Here is an 18,827-nt window from a genome sequence, read left to right on the forward strand (position 1 = left end):
GGAATTGTTCATCTTGATATGCACTTGTTATTTATGAAAGAATTGTGTGGTCTAATTGAGTTTTCAAGCTTGAGAAAGAGCAAAGTAAAGAAGAAGTTGTTCCCTTTATACTTGGAGGAAAATGCATTGGCATGGTTCGGGTTATTGTATAATTCTTACTCATGGGACTGGAAGCGACTGAAAAATGTTTTTCATAATCCTCCACCATCGCCATCAATGGTACTACCAGAGCTAGAAGATACACCAAGTTCACCACATCCATCCCCTCCTACACTGTATTGATTGGAGCCTGAGCCGACATCGAATCCATTACCACCATATTGGCTATTGCCACCCGCTCCACCTCCAGCGCTTGCATGTACACCACTGCTAGACTCTGGCCAGATCGAGTTCCAGTCCCAGAACATGAGCCAACACCACTCACTTCTCCACCACCCCCTCCCTCTCCATCTCCTTTTCCTTCAGAGCTAGAGTTGGAGCCTCCTGCCCCATGGATCTCCCTACTCATTGAAGCATTAGCTAATCCAATGCTCAAGAGGGCAATAAAACCGAGAGTTGCTAGTTTTGTGTCTGCCATTCTGAGAGCTCAAGATGATGTGGGTTCCTAGTGAAAGCTTCCGTCTGGTTATTTATAGGGCTAGAAGCCATTCGCTCTTCTTATCTCGATATCGTGTGGTTTCTTGTGGGGATATCTTAGGGTGTCTTTGGTTGAAGAACCAACTGTCATGGAATGGAATGGTTCCATTCCAGAGGAACGGGTCGGTTCCATTCCTGTGTTTGCTATGAGCAAAAAAGTAGAACGGGTTGGTTCCGTTCTGTTGTTTGGTTGGCAGAACAGAATGAAAAATGGAATGACATGAAAATTCAAAAATTTGACAGCATTTCATTTGTATATTTGAGAAAGACAACATAACCATATATTGACAAGCCTGACACATAAATGATAGCGCAATAAGGTGCACATAGAACACAAGTCTAATTCTATCTCTTCATGCATTGGCCGGTAGGTAAGACGTGGTCTTCTCTTCCTTATTATAGCCCGAACAATGACTGCCATTCAGCTAGTATTCTCTCCGTCCAAAAATACTTGTCATCAAAATGGATAAAAATGGATGTATCTAGGGGGAGTACAACAAAATAGCAGCTCCCTAACCATCCTTTTTCTTTTGTTCATCTTCTTGACCATCTACAAATGATGCATACTATCATAACATGGCTACAATGACTTGTAACAGGGATTTAAAGGATATTACATGTTAGCATATACTGCAAACACATACTGGACGACATTTATTTTAGTAGATATTGGATTAAAAACAGCCATGAAAAAATCAGCCACGAGCCGAACTATCTCTCAGCTGGACAATCTCCATGAGTGAAAAAAGTACCACCTGCAGCATATACAAGGGGATCTGAGAGAGGCTCGTACCTTGAGGAAAGGAGAGTGTGCTGCACCTCTGCCGCGGATGTTAGCCCGCCGGAATCCCACCTAGACCTCAGCCCCGCTGCAAGAACGCCGGCACGCAGCTCCAGATCGAGGGGGGGGTCCTCTGCACCGTGCGTGACTCCCCTATGGTGCTGCAGATCGAGAGAGATGAAAGAAGAGTCAGCCGGTGGCGAGAATCAGAAGGAACCAGGGCGGCGGAGTAGATCGAGCGAGGAAGAGGGACGAGGGGAAGCGTCGCACCAGGAGAGCGTGAGGCTCGATTGGGTTCGCGGGGGTGAGACAAGGGAGCGGTTCCGTGTCGTCCGCTTGATTTGGAGGTTCCACTTGGTTCCGGATCTGGGCCGAATATTCGCTCTGCGGGGACGAGTTGGTTACCGTTCCATGAACGAACCAAACACGAGAACTAGGCCCAAGAACGGGTCCGACCCATGACATTCCAGTCCATTCCAGAAACCAAACACACCCTTAATAGCATGTTGGTGGTGAGGAACTGTCAAGGAGGCCAAGTAGATATGTGCTACTCCCTCCTTCCATTTATATAGGGCCTAATGCGTTTTTAAGACCGCCTTTGACTATTGACAAAATTAATAGTACATGACATGCACAATGTGAAAATTATATCATTAAAAGCTCCTTTCACACACGAATTTAACGGTGTGCTTTGTGTAAGTTGCATGTCATATACTATTGCTGTAATATTTGGTCAAAGTTAGCATCGAAAAATGCATTAGGCCCTATATAGATGGAAGGAGGGAGTAGCTATAGTAGTAATAATCTGATGATCATTCGGGGGGATAATCGATGGCCCTGCATGCTAACCGCAACCATGTCAATACATGCAACTTGCATCGGTTGATGAACCTTGTTGACTTCTTTCGTTTGGCATATAGTAGCGTGAACGGCGTCCATAACTATAACGGTCCTATGGGCTCTGCGCGGTTCACGGAAAAGTCCTACGCGTAGGACTTGTAAACTTGTAAACATAAATTAATCTAAGAAATGACCACTGAAGTAGCTAATTGTTGAAGTAGCAACAAATCCAGAATCTAGAAAAGCATATCTTTTCCTTGAGATGGCATTCAAGGTTCTTAAGATGTGCAGTATATCATTAAACCTTGGAGACCAATTAACACTAATTATATGGTGGATCTGCAGTGACAGCTGAAGAATGTAAATCAGGGAGCAGGAAAGAAAGCAAGTTCATTAATTTTCCACCACAGCTTTATGCTTCTTCACCAACATAAACCAGTCATCATTTAACTTACATAACATCGACCAAACACAGATACAAAACCAGAGTACGAAACCGCCATCTCATCCCCGACTAAAATAGACCTCAGCACAGTCCCGTCGCTCCCACCGGATAAAGATCCATCTGCCTTCTCTATAGCTAATCCTCATCAAACTTGATCTTCTTAGCTGAAGGCTGAACGCTTCCAATCTGAATAACCAAGAAAAACATTAGCAACCGGCAAATATCTTGTCACAACCTCACACACAGAATACAACCAGAAAAAAAGAAACGTCGTCATTTAGCAAAAATGAGACAGGCAGAAAGCAAAAGCTAATATACTGATCAATCATGAACTGTTTATCCTTTACAACCTATCTCCACAGAGTACCGGCCGCATATGGCATGAAACAAAAGAAAAACAATTGAATCACAACAAAATATGATTAAGCAAAGCCTGGGATGAACATTGGTTGTATTGCATAAATTATCTGAATCCAGTAGGCGAATGTAGATAAGAATAAATAAGCACTACTATGATTATCAACAACCTACAAAGTAACACATGGCAAAATTGGCTCTAGAACACCACAATTGTGTGCCTTTTGCTCCAGGTAAATAAAAAGGTTGAAATGTGCAGGCAAATTGCTGAACTAATTCATATCTGGTTAAGTAAAACCAATTTATTAAATCAATGAACAGCATCAAGTGTTACTTACAAGGGCTGGACACTCGTAATCGATACCAGCAGCCTTGATTCTTTTGCGGCGCTTCTCATCCCGCTTTACAATTCCTTCGAGCATCTTCTTGTGCTCTTCCACTGTTTTATCCTGGTAAAACAACAGCTTATTAATCTACAGTGCAAAATTTCACGTACCGGTTGTAGTTAGCAACAGATTACCTTACTAAGCCGCCTCCGTTCAATTGCTACTCGGTCAACTGGTATAAATCCCTTACGCACACCTTTCCATCTAGAAGCGATACAAGATGTGGAATCAAAACGCAAGAAACAGTGACTATGCACAGCTATATGTTACAAATTACAGGAAAACAAAACTGTAGTGATGCAAGAATTACTACAACCTCCGTGTTCATAAAGTACACACAAAAAAACAAGGATTCAAGAATAAATAAAGGCACGCGAAGGAGATCTAAGACAATAACCTTGCAAGTTCTTACAAGAGATTACCACCAAGCTTCAGTGGTGCACTTACTGATGCAGTGGCATATATACCGATTCATATTACTCTCACAAACCCTTGACTCACAAATCTTCCATTATTGCATGTTTTTATCATCATAGTGAATTCTTGGTTTATAATTTTGTTTTTGACATTCCCATATCACTCATTATAGCTATTCATATATATATTTCCAACATGGCTTACACAGTTTGCGTAACGCAGTCAGCAAATATTAACACCACTCTGAATTACCCTAATAACCAGAGCTTGCATCAATATTTTCTTTCTATGAACAGGCATAAACCAGCTGTGCAATGCAGTGGAAACAAATATCCTGGTAATATTAACTGAGTGTCTGTAGCCTATAAGGAAAGCATATCACTGTAAACAGTATACTATGACAGAAACAAAGAGTACACAGCATTTTCCCAGGAATATATAATATATACTTCATTTACTGGTAGTTGATGTGTAGTCCTAAACAGAAGATGAAGGCTATGCTTTCAATATCAAAAAGCGAAAATAAACAGAATAACCAGCATAGTTGCAGTGATTACAATTTGGCATGAACTTTCTCCGGCGGGACAGGCGCAATCTGCAGAGTGTGCTCAAACAACAGGTAGTTATTCATCTCATCAGCCACAATCTTCGCCACCTGATATACCAACAACATGCCAGGAATTTGTAAGCAGACAACAAACATACAGTGTGCCCTGATATATATACCCAAAAATGCATGTGCCTACCTCAGGGTTCTCAAACTCAATGAATCCATAATGCTTAGACTTCCCTGTCTGAACACATCACCAAACGGCAAGTCAGATGGTTGCAGAAAACATACACAACACAAATATCAAACACCTTGTAACGCAGTATGGAATACCTTGCGGTTCCGGGCAACCCTGACCCTCTTGACAGCCCCAAACTGCTGAAAGAAACCTGCAAAAACAACCAAACCAAACCAACAGAGACGGATATTAGGACCAGACACCTCGTCGCAGCCGCCGCGCTTTCTCTAGGCTCTGCCGAGGGAGACAGACAGACAGACAGACCTTGCATCTGGTCCTCGTAGAAACCGTGGGGGATGTGGCCGATGTAGAGGACGGTGGCCGTGCTCTCCGGCTCCTCGGGCTGCTTCTTCTCCCGGACCCTCTGCTCCTTCCCCTCCAGCGGCTGCGCCAACCAATCACAGCACAACATCAGGGGCAAGAACAACATGGATGTGTGGGGTTCGATTCGGTTCAAAGGCAGGAAAGCGCGCACGCACGCACCAGGAAATCCTTGCCCTCGCCGGTCTTGGGGCCGGCCGAGCGGCGCGAGAGCACCCGCCTCTGGTTCCTCTTCTTGTCCCTCAACCCCATCTTGCTCGCTCAATCAAACCTCTATGCAGCTGTAGGCGAGTATGAATTATATATAAGATTACATTCATAGAGCAGGGTGTTCAATCTAGATGAACACAGAGTGACCATTACCATGGTCCGTTTTTCACACGGTCGTTAGGCCACACTACTATTCTGACAAAAATTCCTCTTGGAGACAACTATGGCACATACCAACCAGATTAATTTACAACAGTATCATCGGTATAAAAGTAAATGACGATGAATCTGGACAACATATAGCTGGGTGTTCAATCTAAACGAGCAACCATTAATTTGATTTCCAACTCGAACGTTTAGCCGCACTATTCTGCCACAAAATTCTTCCGGAGCAGACGACCATGGCACATACCAAGCAGACAAATTTACAACCGTATCATCAGTATTTAAGTAAATGGCGAATCGGGCACAACACAGAAGCACCGCGCACAATCAAAAGAAAGGCCGGACATAGAATCAATCAAGCAATCAATCAGCAGGCTTATCGAGCAACGGGGACAAGAAAAAAGAACACTTTCTCAAGTAAACATTTGCATCGAGAAGAAGACTCGGGGCTGGTCGACTATGCCCTGGGTTGCGTCGATGAAGAAGACGCGGGGAAGGAGGGGCAGAGGGAGCTTACGGATGAGGAGGAGGCGAGGTCGGGCGGCGGAGGTCCGGCGAGGCGGCGGCGCGGAGGACGGCGGAGTTGCGGGGGAGAGGAAAGGAGGCGGAGCGTGCCGATAGTAGAGGGGAAGCGGCGGCGGTGGAAACCTAGAGGGTCCGGGGCAAGGGGGCGTGCGGCTCGACTTAGGTCTTGAACGAATGGGCTGACGGCTACCAAGGGTCCGTTTCGTTCTTCTCGGCCCATCCAGCCCGTCTCCTCCTAACACAGCCATACACATTTTCTCAAAAGTAACAATTTTCCCTCTCGCTAGGGTTCTGTTCCTCCCGGGGCGATCTTGTCGCCGCCGTCGAGAGTCTCGTCCCCTACCTTCGCTTCTCCCCTGGCTCTCCCGATCGGGGGGTTCTCTGTTACGCCCTTCCCTGGCAGGCGGGGCAGGCGGGGGGTTAGGGATCCATCTGAACGGCCCGATCTAGTTTGACTCGGGTTAGGGTTTTGAGATGTCATCAACCAAGCCTTCGGGATCGGCGGCGGCTGGTCCAGCGGAGATCGACGACGTAGATCGGCTGATGAAGGAGTTGGGGCTGCGAGAGGAAGACCTAGATGATGTGGTTTTTGATGCAAAGGAAGCACCGGCGGAAGCGGCTAGGTGGATCGCGCTTGCGAAGGTGCACTCTACCAAAACCTACTCGCAGTACTGGTTCTTCCGGAACATGAGAGCAGCCTGGGACCTTGCTCAGGAGGTGAAATTCAAGCCACTGGAGGAAAATCTCTATACAGTTCAGTTCTCCTGCTTGGGGGATTGGGAGAGAGTTACTCAGGAGGGTCCATGGCACTTTAGGGGAGACGCCGTTATCCTCAAGCCATATGACGGTATAACAAAACCCACCACTGTTCAGCTTGACACCATTGAGATCTGGGCGCAGATTCATGATGTGCCACCCCTGTATGCTCATCTAGTGCCATCTCTTGCGGCTAAGGTGGGCGAAGTAATTTTCACTGAACCGATATCCCAAGACTTCGCGGGTAACTTTCATCGTGTCTGGGTCAGGATCAATGTGACGAAGCCGCTGAAGAGTGCAGTATCTATGATCCGAGAGGGAAAGCGCTAAATTTACAGAGTTAGATATGAAAAACTCCCCGATTGGTGCGCCGTCTGTGGTATGTTGGGACATCTTTTCAAGGAGCATGGCAACGGAATCCATCCTCCATCGGCTTTGATTTTCAAAGACCTAAGGGCAACATGGGTAATGCGTACGGGTCAAGGTCCGGGAGGTGGACGTGGCCGCAGAGGAGGACGCAGGGGAGGAAGCAACGGCGGACGTGGTAGGGGTGCTCAGTACGTTGGCGCTGAGCATGTGGAAGACCCGGCTGCAGATCAGGATGCTGAGATGGAAGAGGTGGACAACAGAAAGAGGTCGTCAGAATTAGCTACAATTCAGAATAGTGTGCCATCGTCATATATAGCAGCCAATACAGGGAAAAGCAACATGTTGGCGTTACCTCCATCCACTATTCCTGATAGTCCGAGTGCAAAACAAGAAGTTAAAAGAGCTAAAGTGGTGAACGAGGATGACAGGAACTCAAGCAAGACTGGAAACCAGGGGAAGAATGACTCAAGTTTGGCGGGCTCCGGAGAGGGGCGCCGCCAGGGCCAATGAGTGTTTTCTGCTGGAACTGCCGGGGTGCGGGTAAAGCCGCGGCAGTTCGCGAACTTCGCGATTTCGCGAGGAAGTTTACCCCTACCCTCCTATGTATTCTTGAAACTCAAATTGAAGGGGCTAGGGTAGAAGCATTAGCGAGTTCTATTGGCTTTGATAATTCTTATGCAGTAGATAGTCAGGGTAGAAGTGGTGGTATTGGTCTTTTTTGGAACAATTCAATAAAGGTTGAAATATTAGGTTACTCTGTGTATCATCTTGACGTGTCTGTTGAGGAGCAGGAAAAAGAAAAGTGGAGGTTGACCTGCGTGTACGGTGAAGCGCAGACACATTTGCGGCATCAAACTTGGACGACTTTAAAAAACATTAGCACTTTGAGCAGCTTACCATGGCTATGCATAGGGGATTTCAATGAAGTCTTACGTCCAGATGAGCATGTGGGAGTTGGTCAACGCAGCAACGCTCAAATTCAAGCGTTTCGAGAAGCCACGGATATTTGCATGTTGCTAGATATTGGCTATAAGGGCCGTTTTTGGACCTTTGAGAAAAAGGTGGCCGGGGGAAGTTTCACACGGTGTAGGCTTGACAGAGCGTTGGTGAGCGCGGAGTGGTTGGCGAGGTTCCCAACGGCTTCTCTGACACATCTCACGGCAGCTTCTTCTGATCACGCCCCGCTGCTGCTCGAGTTTGGAGGCCACCAGGAGACTCGGATAAACCATACGTTCAAGTACGAGCTGATGTGGGAGACTCATGAGCAGCTTAGAGAGACGATACTAAGGGGATGGGATCCAGGAGCGCCGTGTGCTACGGTCGAAGAGATGCGAGCCAAGCTCCAGAACTTGTCTCAAGGTCTTGGTAAGTGGAGCAATGATACTTTCGGAAGTGTGCGGAAGGAAATTAAAAAATTGAAGCAGATGTTGGAGGAGCTGCGTAATGACCCACTAAGGATGGCGCCGTCTCATGTAGAACTAAAAATCAATGAGAAGTTAATTGAGATGTACCACCGCGAAGAAATTATGTGGCGACAAAGGGCACGGTTGGAATGGCTCACGGAGGGGGACAAGAATACAAAATTTTTCCATCTGCGTGCTAGTCTCATGAGGAAAAAGAATATGATAAAGGCTCTACAGAATTCTTTAAGGGTGGAAATAAGTGACCCGGCAGAGTTGAAGGAAATGGCAAATACGTTTTACCAGAATTTGTATGCTTCAGAAGGAGTCCAGAATATGGACGGAGTCTTGGCGCATGTTCCCAGAAAGGTAACAACAGCAATGAATGAGACATTATGTGCGCCCTATACCAGTCAAGAAGTTAAAACTGCCTTGTTTCAAATGTTTCCCACCAAGGCACCCGGACCGGACGGCTTTCCGGCTCATTTTTACCAAAGACATTGGGATATTTATGGGGAAGAGGTCACCAAGATAGTTTTGAGGATTGTTAGGGGACAGGAAAGCCCCGAATGCATCAATGACACAATTCTTGTTCTTATTCCCAAGGTAATGAACCCCACAATTTTAGCTCAGTTCCGGCCCATCAGTTTATGCAATGTTCTTTATAAGATTGCTTCAAAAGTAGTTGCAAATAGACTGAAAGTTATCTTGCCTGACATTATTTCGGAGGAGCAATCGGCTTTTGTCCCGGGTAGACTGATTACAGATAACATCATATCTTCTTATGAGTGTTTGCATTTTATGAAACAAACAAAATCAAAAAGTAACAGTTATTGTGCTCTGAAGTTGGATATGATGAAAGCCTATGACAGATTAGAGTGGTCCTACCTAAGAGCGATAATGGCCAAGCTTGGTTTTGCACGGCAATGGATTGATATTGTTATGAGTATGGTCTCCTCAGTTTCTTTCTCCGTGTTGTTCAATGGTGAGAAGCTTGATGCTTTCAAACCATCAAGGGGAATCCGACAGGGAGACCCAATTTCTCCTTACTTGTTCTTGATTGCAGCAGAGGGCCTTTCGTGCCTCCTGAAATCCAGTTCTCAGTCATCAAATTTAGCAGGTATTAAGGTGGCTCCCTCGGCGCCCACCATTAATCACCTTTTGTTTGCAGATGACAGCCTGTTGCTTTTCAAGGCCAATGTGGAGGGGTCAGTTGAAGTGTCAAACCTGTTGGATACATATTGCAATGCATCAGGACAGAGAATTAATCATGAAAAGTCCTCTATTTTCTTCAGTAAGGGGTGTCCTGGGCCGGTCAGAGAAGCAGTGAAGAATTCTTTGCAGGTCCATAATGAATCTCTCAGTGAACGTTATCTAGGGATGCCTACTGATGTTGGCCAATCCAAGAATGGGACCTTTAAATATCTAAGAGATCGAGTATGGGAGAAAATTAAAGGATGGATGGAGAAGCTTTTATCAGCGGCAGGGAAGGAAGTATTAATCAAATCGGTGGCACAAGCTATTCCGGTATTCTCTATGTCATGTTTCAGACTCCCCCGAGGACTGTGTGAGAACATCACTTCAATCATACGCCAGTTCTGGTGGGGCTCGAAGCAAGGAAGAAGAAAGCCAAGTTGGGTGGCATGGGACGTGTTGACAAGACCAAAGCACCTCGGAGGTTTAGGTTTCCGGGACTTAGAGATCTTTAATTTGGCGCTCCTTGCTAGACAAGCATGGCGCATCATGACCAATGATACGTCCTTGAGTGCCCGAATGCTCAAAGCCATATATTTTCCGGGAAGTAATCTTCTAGACGCCGAGTTGGGGTCCCACCCTTCTCAGATTTGGCGGGCGATGTTGGATGGGCGTGACATTTTGGCACAGGGAATCATACGCAGAATCGGAGATGGGACAAGTACGGGCATATGGATACATAATTGGATACCTCGGGATAATTTCAAAAGGCCTATCACATCTCTGGTGACTAACCCACCGGCTATGGTGAGTCAGCTCATTGATAACTCAACCGCTGCTTGGAACGAGAACTTGATCAGAACAGTCTTCACACGTTTTGATGCGGAGGAGATCCTCAAAATACCTTTGTGTACAAGAATAATTTCAGATTTCTGGGCCTGGCATGAGGAAAGCAGTGGCATCTTCACAGTTCGGTCGGCATACCGAATGATCATACGTACAAAGCTTAGTAGAGAGAGTTGGATTGAACAGGAAGCTAGCACTTCGGCCTCCCAATCAGAGAGCAATCATTGGACATCAATATGGCACATTAAAGTTCCCTCCAAATTGCGAGTTTTTGTTTGGCGACTTGCAAGACAATCTATACCTTGCAGGGTTCTGCTCAACCATCGGAATATGGCTACGACAGATACATGTTTGCTGTGTGGGGCCCGCGATACATGGCGGCATGCTCTACTCTCTTGTCCGATGGCAGGGAGCGTGTGGGCGCTCGCACCTGATAATATAGTGGAGACTATGAGTGGCCACTTGGAGGAAAGTGCAAAGGATTGGTTGTTTGCCTTACATGAAATATTAGCCAATGATGATTTTGTTCGGCTGGTGGTGACACTATGGGCGATCTGGGGAGCAAGGAGAAAGGCCATTCATGAAGATATATTTCAGTCACCACATACATTACAAGGTTTTATCAACTCTTATTTATCAGAGTTACAGGTGATCAAAGAAAGAGCTCCAGCCGCACGAACTAGCAGTGCCATATCGCAGCACATGGCCCGCTGGATTCCACCAGAGGCCGGATGTGCAAAGCTGAACGTTGATGCGGCGGTGTCACGCCGTGGTTTTGGGGCGATTGGAGTTATCTGCAGGGACCAACAAGGTGGCTATATGGGCGCTTCTGCCATTGTATTCAGATATATTGCGGACCCAACAACGCTTGAAGCTTTGGCAATTAGAGAAGCTATGGATCTAGCCGATGATCTCTATGCCCAAAGAATTCATGTGGCATCGGACTGCAAGGTGGTGATTGATGATATTCAGAAGAAAAACTTGTCGAGTTATGGGGCTATAGTTCAAGAGATTATAAGCCATTCTCTTTCCTTTACTTTTTGTAATATAGTTCATGAACGAAGGAGCTCAAATTTTGAAGCTCACAATTTAGCGAAGCATGCACTTACCCTGGGAGCTGGCCGCCATGTTTGGCTGGGGCATCCAGGGAATCTTCCGTCCGTCCCTGTAAACATTGTGACGAATTAATAAAGCTTCGTGGAATTGTCTCAAAAAAAAAGCACATTTTCTCAAAATAAGAAAAACAAAGCCATACACATGGCTGTAATTTGTCTCAAAGAAAAAAAAATACATGGCTGTAGCTAATTGCTTACCAGGATGCTCTCGGAAAAGCAAAAAAACTTGCTTGGCAGGCTAAGGATATTTTGATTCAAACGAATTATTTAGGATTTTTTTTTTTTGAGGATTTCAATCCTTACGAATTTTTTTCAATGACGGTTGTTCTATTCGCAAGATTGGAATCCTTGGTGTTTGTGTTTTCATAGGATTCATCTGTACCCTCTTTTGGAGAGAAAAAATCATCCCCGCAAACCTCTTGGTAGAATTCATGTTACTCTAGTTTGGAGTATTTTTTTCTGTTTTCCTTCTAAAATATAAAGCACTCTTACATTTAAATGTATGTGATTTTGTAATAATTCTATAGGATACAAGAGGAGATGCCATTATATTCTTGCGTTTGTTCTTTCTATTTGTGCATTTTGAGAATCATGCAGATCAAAGAAGGCACTAAATCTTGTTCATGTACGGATCAGTTGGGTCACCACCGAAACCATATATGTTCCATCACAATGCCGACGATAACAGATGCAAAATCATATTACACCGACCGACGAAAAGCTAGCAAAGGGCGAAACAACTATGAGATCGGATTCTTCTCATCTGATAGCAGGAACAGGCCGCACGCAGGCACACCTTCAGCGACTATGTACAGAAAACACTATGACGACGAGCTACGTTGTACATATCTTCTTCTTCACATCTCCATGTAAAGGTTGAAACCAGCATCGGGGTCCCAGCCATCGCATCTTCTGTACCCGTTCATCACCAGACGGCGGGATTCACCGGAGCCCTCGCCAATGCAAACATGAAGGGCAACCGCTTCGGCTATCGAAGCGACCTCCTCGTCCAGCATTTCCTGCTCCTCTCTCTTCTTCTGCTTCTTCTTTTCCAGCTCTGAAACGATGGCGGCAGAGTTCGCGAGTAATTTCCCGAGCCGACGCAGCTTCTTCACAGACTGCTTCTGGCGGCCCAGTTCATCTTTCTGCTTCGAAGCGGCTTCCTCCTCGTCCGGCCTTTCCTGCTCCTCTTTCTTATTATTTTGCTTCCTCTTTCCCAGCTGTGAGATGATGGTGGCGGAGTTTGCGAGCGCTTTCTCCAGCCGACGCCGCTTCTTCTCGGCCTGCTTCTGGCGGTCCGGCTCCTGTTTCTTCTTCCCCTTCTTCAAGACTTTCCTCCCTGCCTGATTAACAGGCACCGGGAAATCCTTCCCCTCGCCGGTCTTGGTCTTGTCCCTCAACCCCATGCCGCTCAATCAAACCTCAATGTAGCTCCCTGTCGTTGAAGATGGCAGGTTATCAAATGAATAACAATGTAGCAACTGTAGGTGAGCATGGATCATAAGATTGCAATCTTGTAGCTGGGTGTTCAATCCAGATGAATAATATGGGTAATTTTTCACCGATTTGTTCAGCTACACTATTCTGACAAAAAAAAAACCTTCTAGAAGAGACAACTATGGCATATAGCAGACTAATTTACAGTAATATCATTAGGTATTTATAACCAAAAGATGAATCTGGACAAGATACAAGTGTCGTCAACAGAAACGTGAGCATGCTTTTCGAGCAACCGGAACAAGAAAAAGGAACACTATCTTCACTGGCAATTCGGAAATGTATCCTTCGAATGCCAAGATAGGAGTTGGGCAGCTCATCTCCGGCGGGTTGCATCGGGAAGAAGACGCGGGGCTGGTCGACTCGACTGTTTTCTGGGTTGCATCGATGAAGGAGACGCTGGGAAGGAGGGGCGGAGGGAGCTTACGGAGGAGGAGGAGGCGAGGTCTGGGCGGCGGAGGTCCGGCGAGGCGGCGCGGCGGCGCGGGGGACGGCGGGGTTGCACGGGCAGAGGAAGAAGGAGGCGGCGGTTTAGGTCTTGGACTAATGGGCTCACGGCTGAGTCCGTTTCCTTCTTCTCGGCCCATCCAGCCCATCTCCTCCTTGCTCTCAACCCGCACCTCTCCAGTACAACAAAGCCTTCCCCTTGTCTAAAAAAAAAGCCTTTCCCTAAAAAAAAAGTACAACAAAGCCATAGACATTGTGTTAAAAACCAAACATACACATGACTGTACTTGCTTGGCAGCCTGTTCTCAGAAAAGCAAAAACTTGCTTGGCAGGCTAAGGCTAAGGCTAAGGCTCCTTGATTCGAACGAATTACATAAGAATTATAGGGGATTTGAGTTATTACGATGTTTTTCTATGATGGTTGTTCCCTTCACAAGATTGGAATCCTTCGTAATTTTTTCATAGGGTTCATTTCTACTATATTCTGGAGAAACATTTTCACCCCCGCAAACCTCTTGGTCAAATTCATGTCATTCTATTTTGCAGCCCTTTTTTTCCTTCTAATACCAAACACCCTTACAACCATGTTAATCTTGTTTTGTATAATCATGTAGTATGCAAGAGGACATGACACTATTTTCCTGCATTTTTTCTTATTCCTGCATTTTGAGAATCCCGTGAATGAGTGAATCAAAGAAGGCCTAACCCTGTTCATGTACGGATCAGTTGGCCGATCGCGCTTTGTTTTTCTTTTTCTTTTTTCCTCGCCGACACATAGCGCTGGTCTTATATGACTTTGCTAGGTTTTCCTTTAGGGGTATATGACTTTACTAGGTGGTGGTGTGTTTCTCTGTTGGTGTTAGATTTTGTGCATATCCTATCAATGCGGAGGCCCGGGTGTATGCTCATAGTGTTTATATCTTCTTGATGCTTCATGTTGAAGCAATAAAGTTCACCCTTTTATCAAAAAAAATTACTGATCAGTTGGGTCACCATCGATCCATCTACAATGCAGTACTGTGCAGAGATTGGTCAGTAAGTCTTCAGCACGGCAGAATCTGTTCCTGTTCTAGTTCTTACCTGTACATAACTCTGCAGTTTATAATTCACAGATGACAAATCCATCCAGTGCAATGATCAATAAATGCAGGTTCCATTCTGGGATTTCATTGGCACAACAAAAATACTCTTGGGAACAATGCACCAATGGAAGAAGGCAAAAACACAAAAAGTTCCCATTCCACAAGCACATTTTTATTTCGCGAGGACACACAAATAAGAACTATATATATAGACTTTCAAGAGAAAACCCAGCTAGGAGCAAGAGAAACGAAAATCATATTTGTTTCATTACAATACCGACAATAACAACAGACGCAAAACATATCCTATCACACCGACCGACGAAAACAAAAGGGCGAAACAAGTTGCGCCATCAGATTCTAATCTGATGGCCGGAACAGCTTCCAGCACGCAGGCAAAATAGTCAGCACACCTTCGGGTGACTATTATGTACAACACCACTATGACGACGAGGTCGGTTGTATATATACATCTTCCTTTTTCACATCTCCCTGTAAAGGTTGAGCCCGTTGGCGCCGCCGAGCATCGTATTAACGACGGTCGCGGCGGCGACTCCCTGGCCCGGAGAGGACGAGTCTTCTCGGATCTGCAGCGACGAGACGGCCTGGGCGGCCATGAAGCCCGGGCAGGCGACTGTCGACTGGTGGAACGTTCCTTGGTGGTAGGACGCTTTCAGGTCCCTCACTTCCCCCCATGTTGGCAGCGGATGCGCGTTGCCCCAGTCGATCCACCGATGACCCCTGGAAGCATAAGCTTGATTGGCGCACATGAGCCCACCGGGGGAGTAGATATCGGCTGCGCCTTGCGTGTCCAGAGCGAAATCCAGACCGGCCGAGGGGTCCCAGTCGTTGCATCTTCTGTGCTTGTTCAGCGCCAGATGGCGGGATTCATCGGAGTCCTCACCTATGAGGACATGAAGAGCGACCGCTTCGGCTATCGAAGCGCCTTCTTCGTCCAGCCTTTCCTGCTCCTCTTTCTTCTGCTGCTTCTTCTTCTCCAGCTCTGAGATGATGGCAGCAGAGTTTGCGAGCGCTTTCTCCAGCCGGCGCCTCTTCTTCTCAGCCTGCTTCTGGCGGTCCAGCTCATCCTTCGCCGCCTGCTTCTTCTTTCCCTTCTTCAAGACTTTCCCTGCCTGATTGCCCCCAGCCTTCTCCATGACCACTGTGACTTCTTGCTATTGACTACTACTATCTCTCAGCTAAACTCCTCTACCAGTTATAATTACGGAAAACCAAAATCTGCAAAGTTCATAGTTATTGGACTCCTGTCTAGATGCTTTCTTCCTACGGGCCCGCTGATTTACTCCCGGACCAACTAGTGCTGAAGCGGTTGCTGCAGAATGCTGCTACACCCACTCAGGTCTGAAGGAGTATCTTATCTTGCGGAAGATGCAATCCCAGAAGGAGACAACGGGGGAGAGCAGGAGCGAGAAGTAGAAGGCGCTCGCTATGTCATCAGCTGTTAGGTTTGATCCAATCTTGTCTCTGCCCAGCTGCTGACCCATCTTAGTAGCCCCCAAACTGAAGTGAAACCGCAGCCAACCAGCTCATAAGGGATCTACTACTGCAACAACAGAAGAAGAAGAAGCTTCAGGTAAGAAACACTAGTCAACTTTTGTTAAATGAACAGATATAGATGGCGAAGAAGCAGAATAGACCCTTTGGTGATTCAGGCAATGCAATAATGATGTTACAATACAGAATAAACCAAACAATAACACATCGTGTACGCAAAATGATCTCGCCACATATTTTCAGTACTTGAATTACAATGGCAATCAGTGAGCAAGGCGACAAAAAATATCCCCATGAACAAATTCCCAATTGGCACACCCAATTCTAAGGATTTGAATTCTCAAGTTTGTGCTGCTCTCCAAAAGCAAAAGGGCAGATACAAGATCTCATTTCTTAGGTGGAGCCTGGCGGAACCAGAACAGAGATGAATACAGATGACAGAGGCTCAGAGTGTCGGTATGGGGCTTTGGTATCTTTTTGAAGAAGAGAAATGATCTGATGTTTGTGATCATGCCAAGTAAACTGGCCGATCCACCTAAGAAATGAGATCTTGCCGTCAATTCGGGTGTATCTAAACGGCAGTAGCAAATTTCCCTAAAAAGGTACCAAATGTTGTACTACTCCTACTACTGTACATCATGGCCCAGGATCTAACTTATCCACCCAATAAATTAGCGAAATGTTAACCTCACTAGAAGAAGGGAGCAAGAGTACCGCAGAATTCACCGCATGCTTGGCAGAAGCAGATGAGAGATAAATACAGAGGCTTGGATTTTAAATTGCGCAGGTCCTACTACTCAACTTGCCACCAATTTAAGGCGTATCCAAACTGCAGAAGGAAATTTCCCTAGAAAGGGTGCCCAGACAGACGATCTAACGATGCACTGCTCGGCTGCACCATGGCCCAGGATCTCTAACATATGGACCCAATAAATCACCGAAACAATAACCTCGCTGCTAGAAGGAGGAGATAGCAGGAGCATCATCACAGAATCCAATTCACCGCACGCTGCGCCGCGAGAGCCCACGGCGAGGCGAGGCGAGATCTCGGCCAGCAAAAGGTAGTGGCGGAATTCCTTGACGGCGAGACCAGAACGAACCCCGAGTCGCCGGAACCTACGCGCACCTCTGCGCTCGATTCCGGGAATTAACCGCCGAATCGCCCCCCACAGGCCCCTAATCGAACGCGTAATTCGCTCGAATTGGGCGCCGGGGCGGCCTGATCCGCGCGGAGGAGAGGTGCACCCAGATCCGGGGGAGGGAGGATGGAGGGGCGGTTACCTGGCAGGAAGGCGGGGGTGGTGATGGGGTGCCGCTGGGTGTGGGGAGAGGGATCTGGCGCTGGGCGGGGCGGGGGGAGAAGGTGTCCTCTCTCTGCCTCTGGCGGAGTCGTCGCGGGGGGTGGGGGTGGGGATGGGGATGGCTGGCCGCGCTGCTGGATCGGTGGCGCGTGCGTCGCGGGCAGGGGTACGTGGGGTGGCGGCCACGGGAAGGAAGGCACGCACGCACGCGGTGGGAGCAATCGGTACGCGCACCAAAATTTAAAAAATCATGAAAATGAAACAAGTTCAATAATTTGAAAAACCAAAATTGACGAATTTAACAAAAAAAAGAAGAAAAGTCATCGATTTTCTAAAAAAGTTCACGAACCTGAAAAAAGTTGATGAATTCGAGAAAAATAGTTCACGAATATGAAAGTGATTCATGGAATTTAAAAAGTTCTACAATATAGAAAAAGTTCACGCATTTAAGAAAATGCTCATGAATCAGAAAAAGAAAATCATGAATTTAAAAAATTAGTGAGTCTAAACAAATAGAAAAAGAAAACAAAGAATAAAACCAAAGAGAACCAGATAGAGAAGACACATAACAATAACAAGAAGAAAAAGTAACTGGGCACATCAAGTTTACCTTCCTAGTAGGTTACATCGGTTTTGTAAGTACATCAAGTGGTAAAGAGTTTGAATCCCACTTCACGCGCTTATTTTTTAAGGTTAAAATAAAGAAGAAGAAAAATCTAATGGGCTAAGCCCAGGACCGAGGGGGTGTGCGCCGGTTTGTAAAATACACTATAATCGGCGCAAGGTGCGTCAAATAGGAGTCGGGCAACTAATTAACAGGTACATCTTGAAGGGCTTCCGCAAATGTCACTTTTTTGGCATGAGTTTGCGCCAAGCGGTGCACCCAACCGCCACCACGTGTTTACTCAAAAAAAACGTGACCACATGTTGCATGTTAACGATCCCATCTGTACACTTTTTTTTTTGGGTTTTACAGGATTTTTTTGGTTTGTTTGTGCTTTTAGGTTTTTGCCTGATTTCCTTAGGTTTTGGAGGGATAAAACTGACGCAAGAAATACAACGGTAAAAACGGTCCGTTATTGGATGCACGACTAAACAAATAAACCATTTTTTAAAATTATCTAAAAAAAGAGAAACTCTCGGGTTGCGAAAAGTGAGTAGAGCCCCTCTTTTAGTGGCATAAAAAGAGTACCAGCAAGCCACGGTGTGAAGATACTGCTCAATGGATACACATGTAGGTATCCTTTAATTTTATGAGCCCCGTTGAATTCGTGGCCAGAGAAAAACCAAAGAAAGAAAATCAACAAAAAACAAAAAGTGTGCGCACCAGAAAAACCAAAGGACAAACGCGCATGAACCAAAGAAAGTGGCGACCTAAACGGGCATGCAGAATGCAGTGAGACGGGTGCTAGAATGGTGGGCCAATCCTATTCG

The 18,827-nt window shown here is 46.1% G+C and overlaps 3 protein-coding genes across 3 annotated transcripts; all 3 read right to left on the bottom strand.

Moving 5' to 3' along the window:
• Positions 1-2,573: 2,573 nt before the first annotated feature.
• Positions 2,574-6,007, bottom strand: LOC119324174 (MKI67 FHA domain-interacting nucleolar phosphoprotein-like). Its single transcript, XM_037597938.1, has 9 exons — positions 5,864-6,007; positions 5,134-5,252; positions 4,915-5,035; positions 4,746-4,801; positions 4,609-4,656; positions 4,420-4,517; positions 3,580-3,649; positions 3,398-3,508; positions 2,574-2,888 (listed from the first exon to the last, which is right to left on the bottom strand). The coding sequence occupies exons 2-9, from the start codon at positions 5,221-5,223 to the stop codon at positions 2,838-2,840; spliced, it is 645 nt and encodes a 214-aa protein (XP_037453835.1). The 5' UTR covers positions 5,224-5,252; positions 5,864-6,007; the 3' UTR covers positions 2,574-2,837.
• A 6,228-nt stretch (positions 6,008-12,235) lies between these two features.
• Positions 12,236-13,600, bottom strand: LOC119322450 (protein MNN4-like). Its single transcript, XM_037595936.1, has 2 exons — positions 13,476-13,600; positions 12,236-12,986 (listed from the first exon to the last, which is right to left on the bottom strand). Exon 2 carries the CDS (start codon positions 12,955-12,957, stop codon positions 12,409-12,411), a length of 549 nt encoding a protein of 182 aa, XP_037451833.1. The 5' UTR covers positions 12,958-12,986; positions 13,476-13,600; the 3' UTR covers positions 12,236-12,408.
• A 1,133-nt stretch (positions 13,601-14,733) lies between these two features.
• Positions 14,734-17,489, bottom strand: LOC119322449. The gene is made up of 2 exons (XM_037595934.1): positions 17,374-17,489; positions 14,734-16,141 (listed from the first exon to the last, which is right to left on the bottom strand). The coding sequence occupies exon 2, from the start codon at positions 15,732-15,734 to the stop codon at positions 15,060-15,062; it is 675 nt and encodes a 224-aa protein (XP_037451831.1). The 5' UTR covers positions 15,735-16,141; positions 17,374-17,489; the 3' UTR covers positions 14,734-15,059.
• Positions 17,490-18,827: the final 1,338 nt, after the last annotated feature.

Source organism: Triticum dicoccoides, chromosome 6B, assembly GCF_002162155.2.
Source record: "Triticum dicoccoides isolate Atlit2015 ecotype Zavitan chromosome 6B, WEW_v2.0, whole genome shotgun sequence".
In the NCBI taxonomy this organism is placed as follows: domain Eukaryota; kingdom Viridiplantae; phylum Streptophyta; class Magnoliopsida; order Poales; family Poaceae; genus Triticum; species Triticum dicoccoides.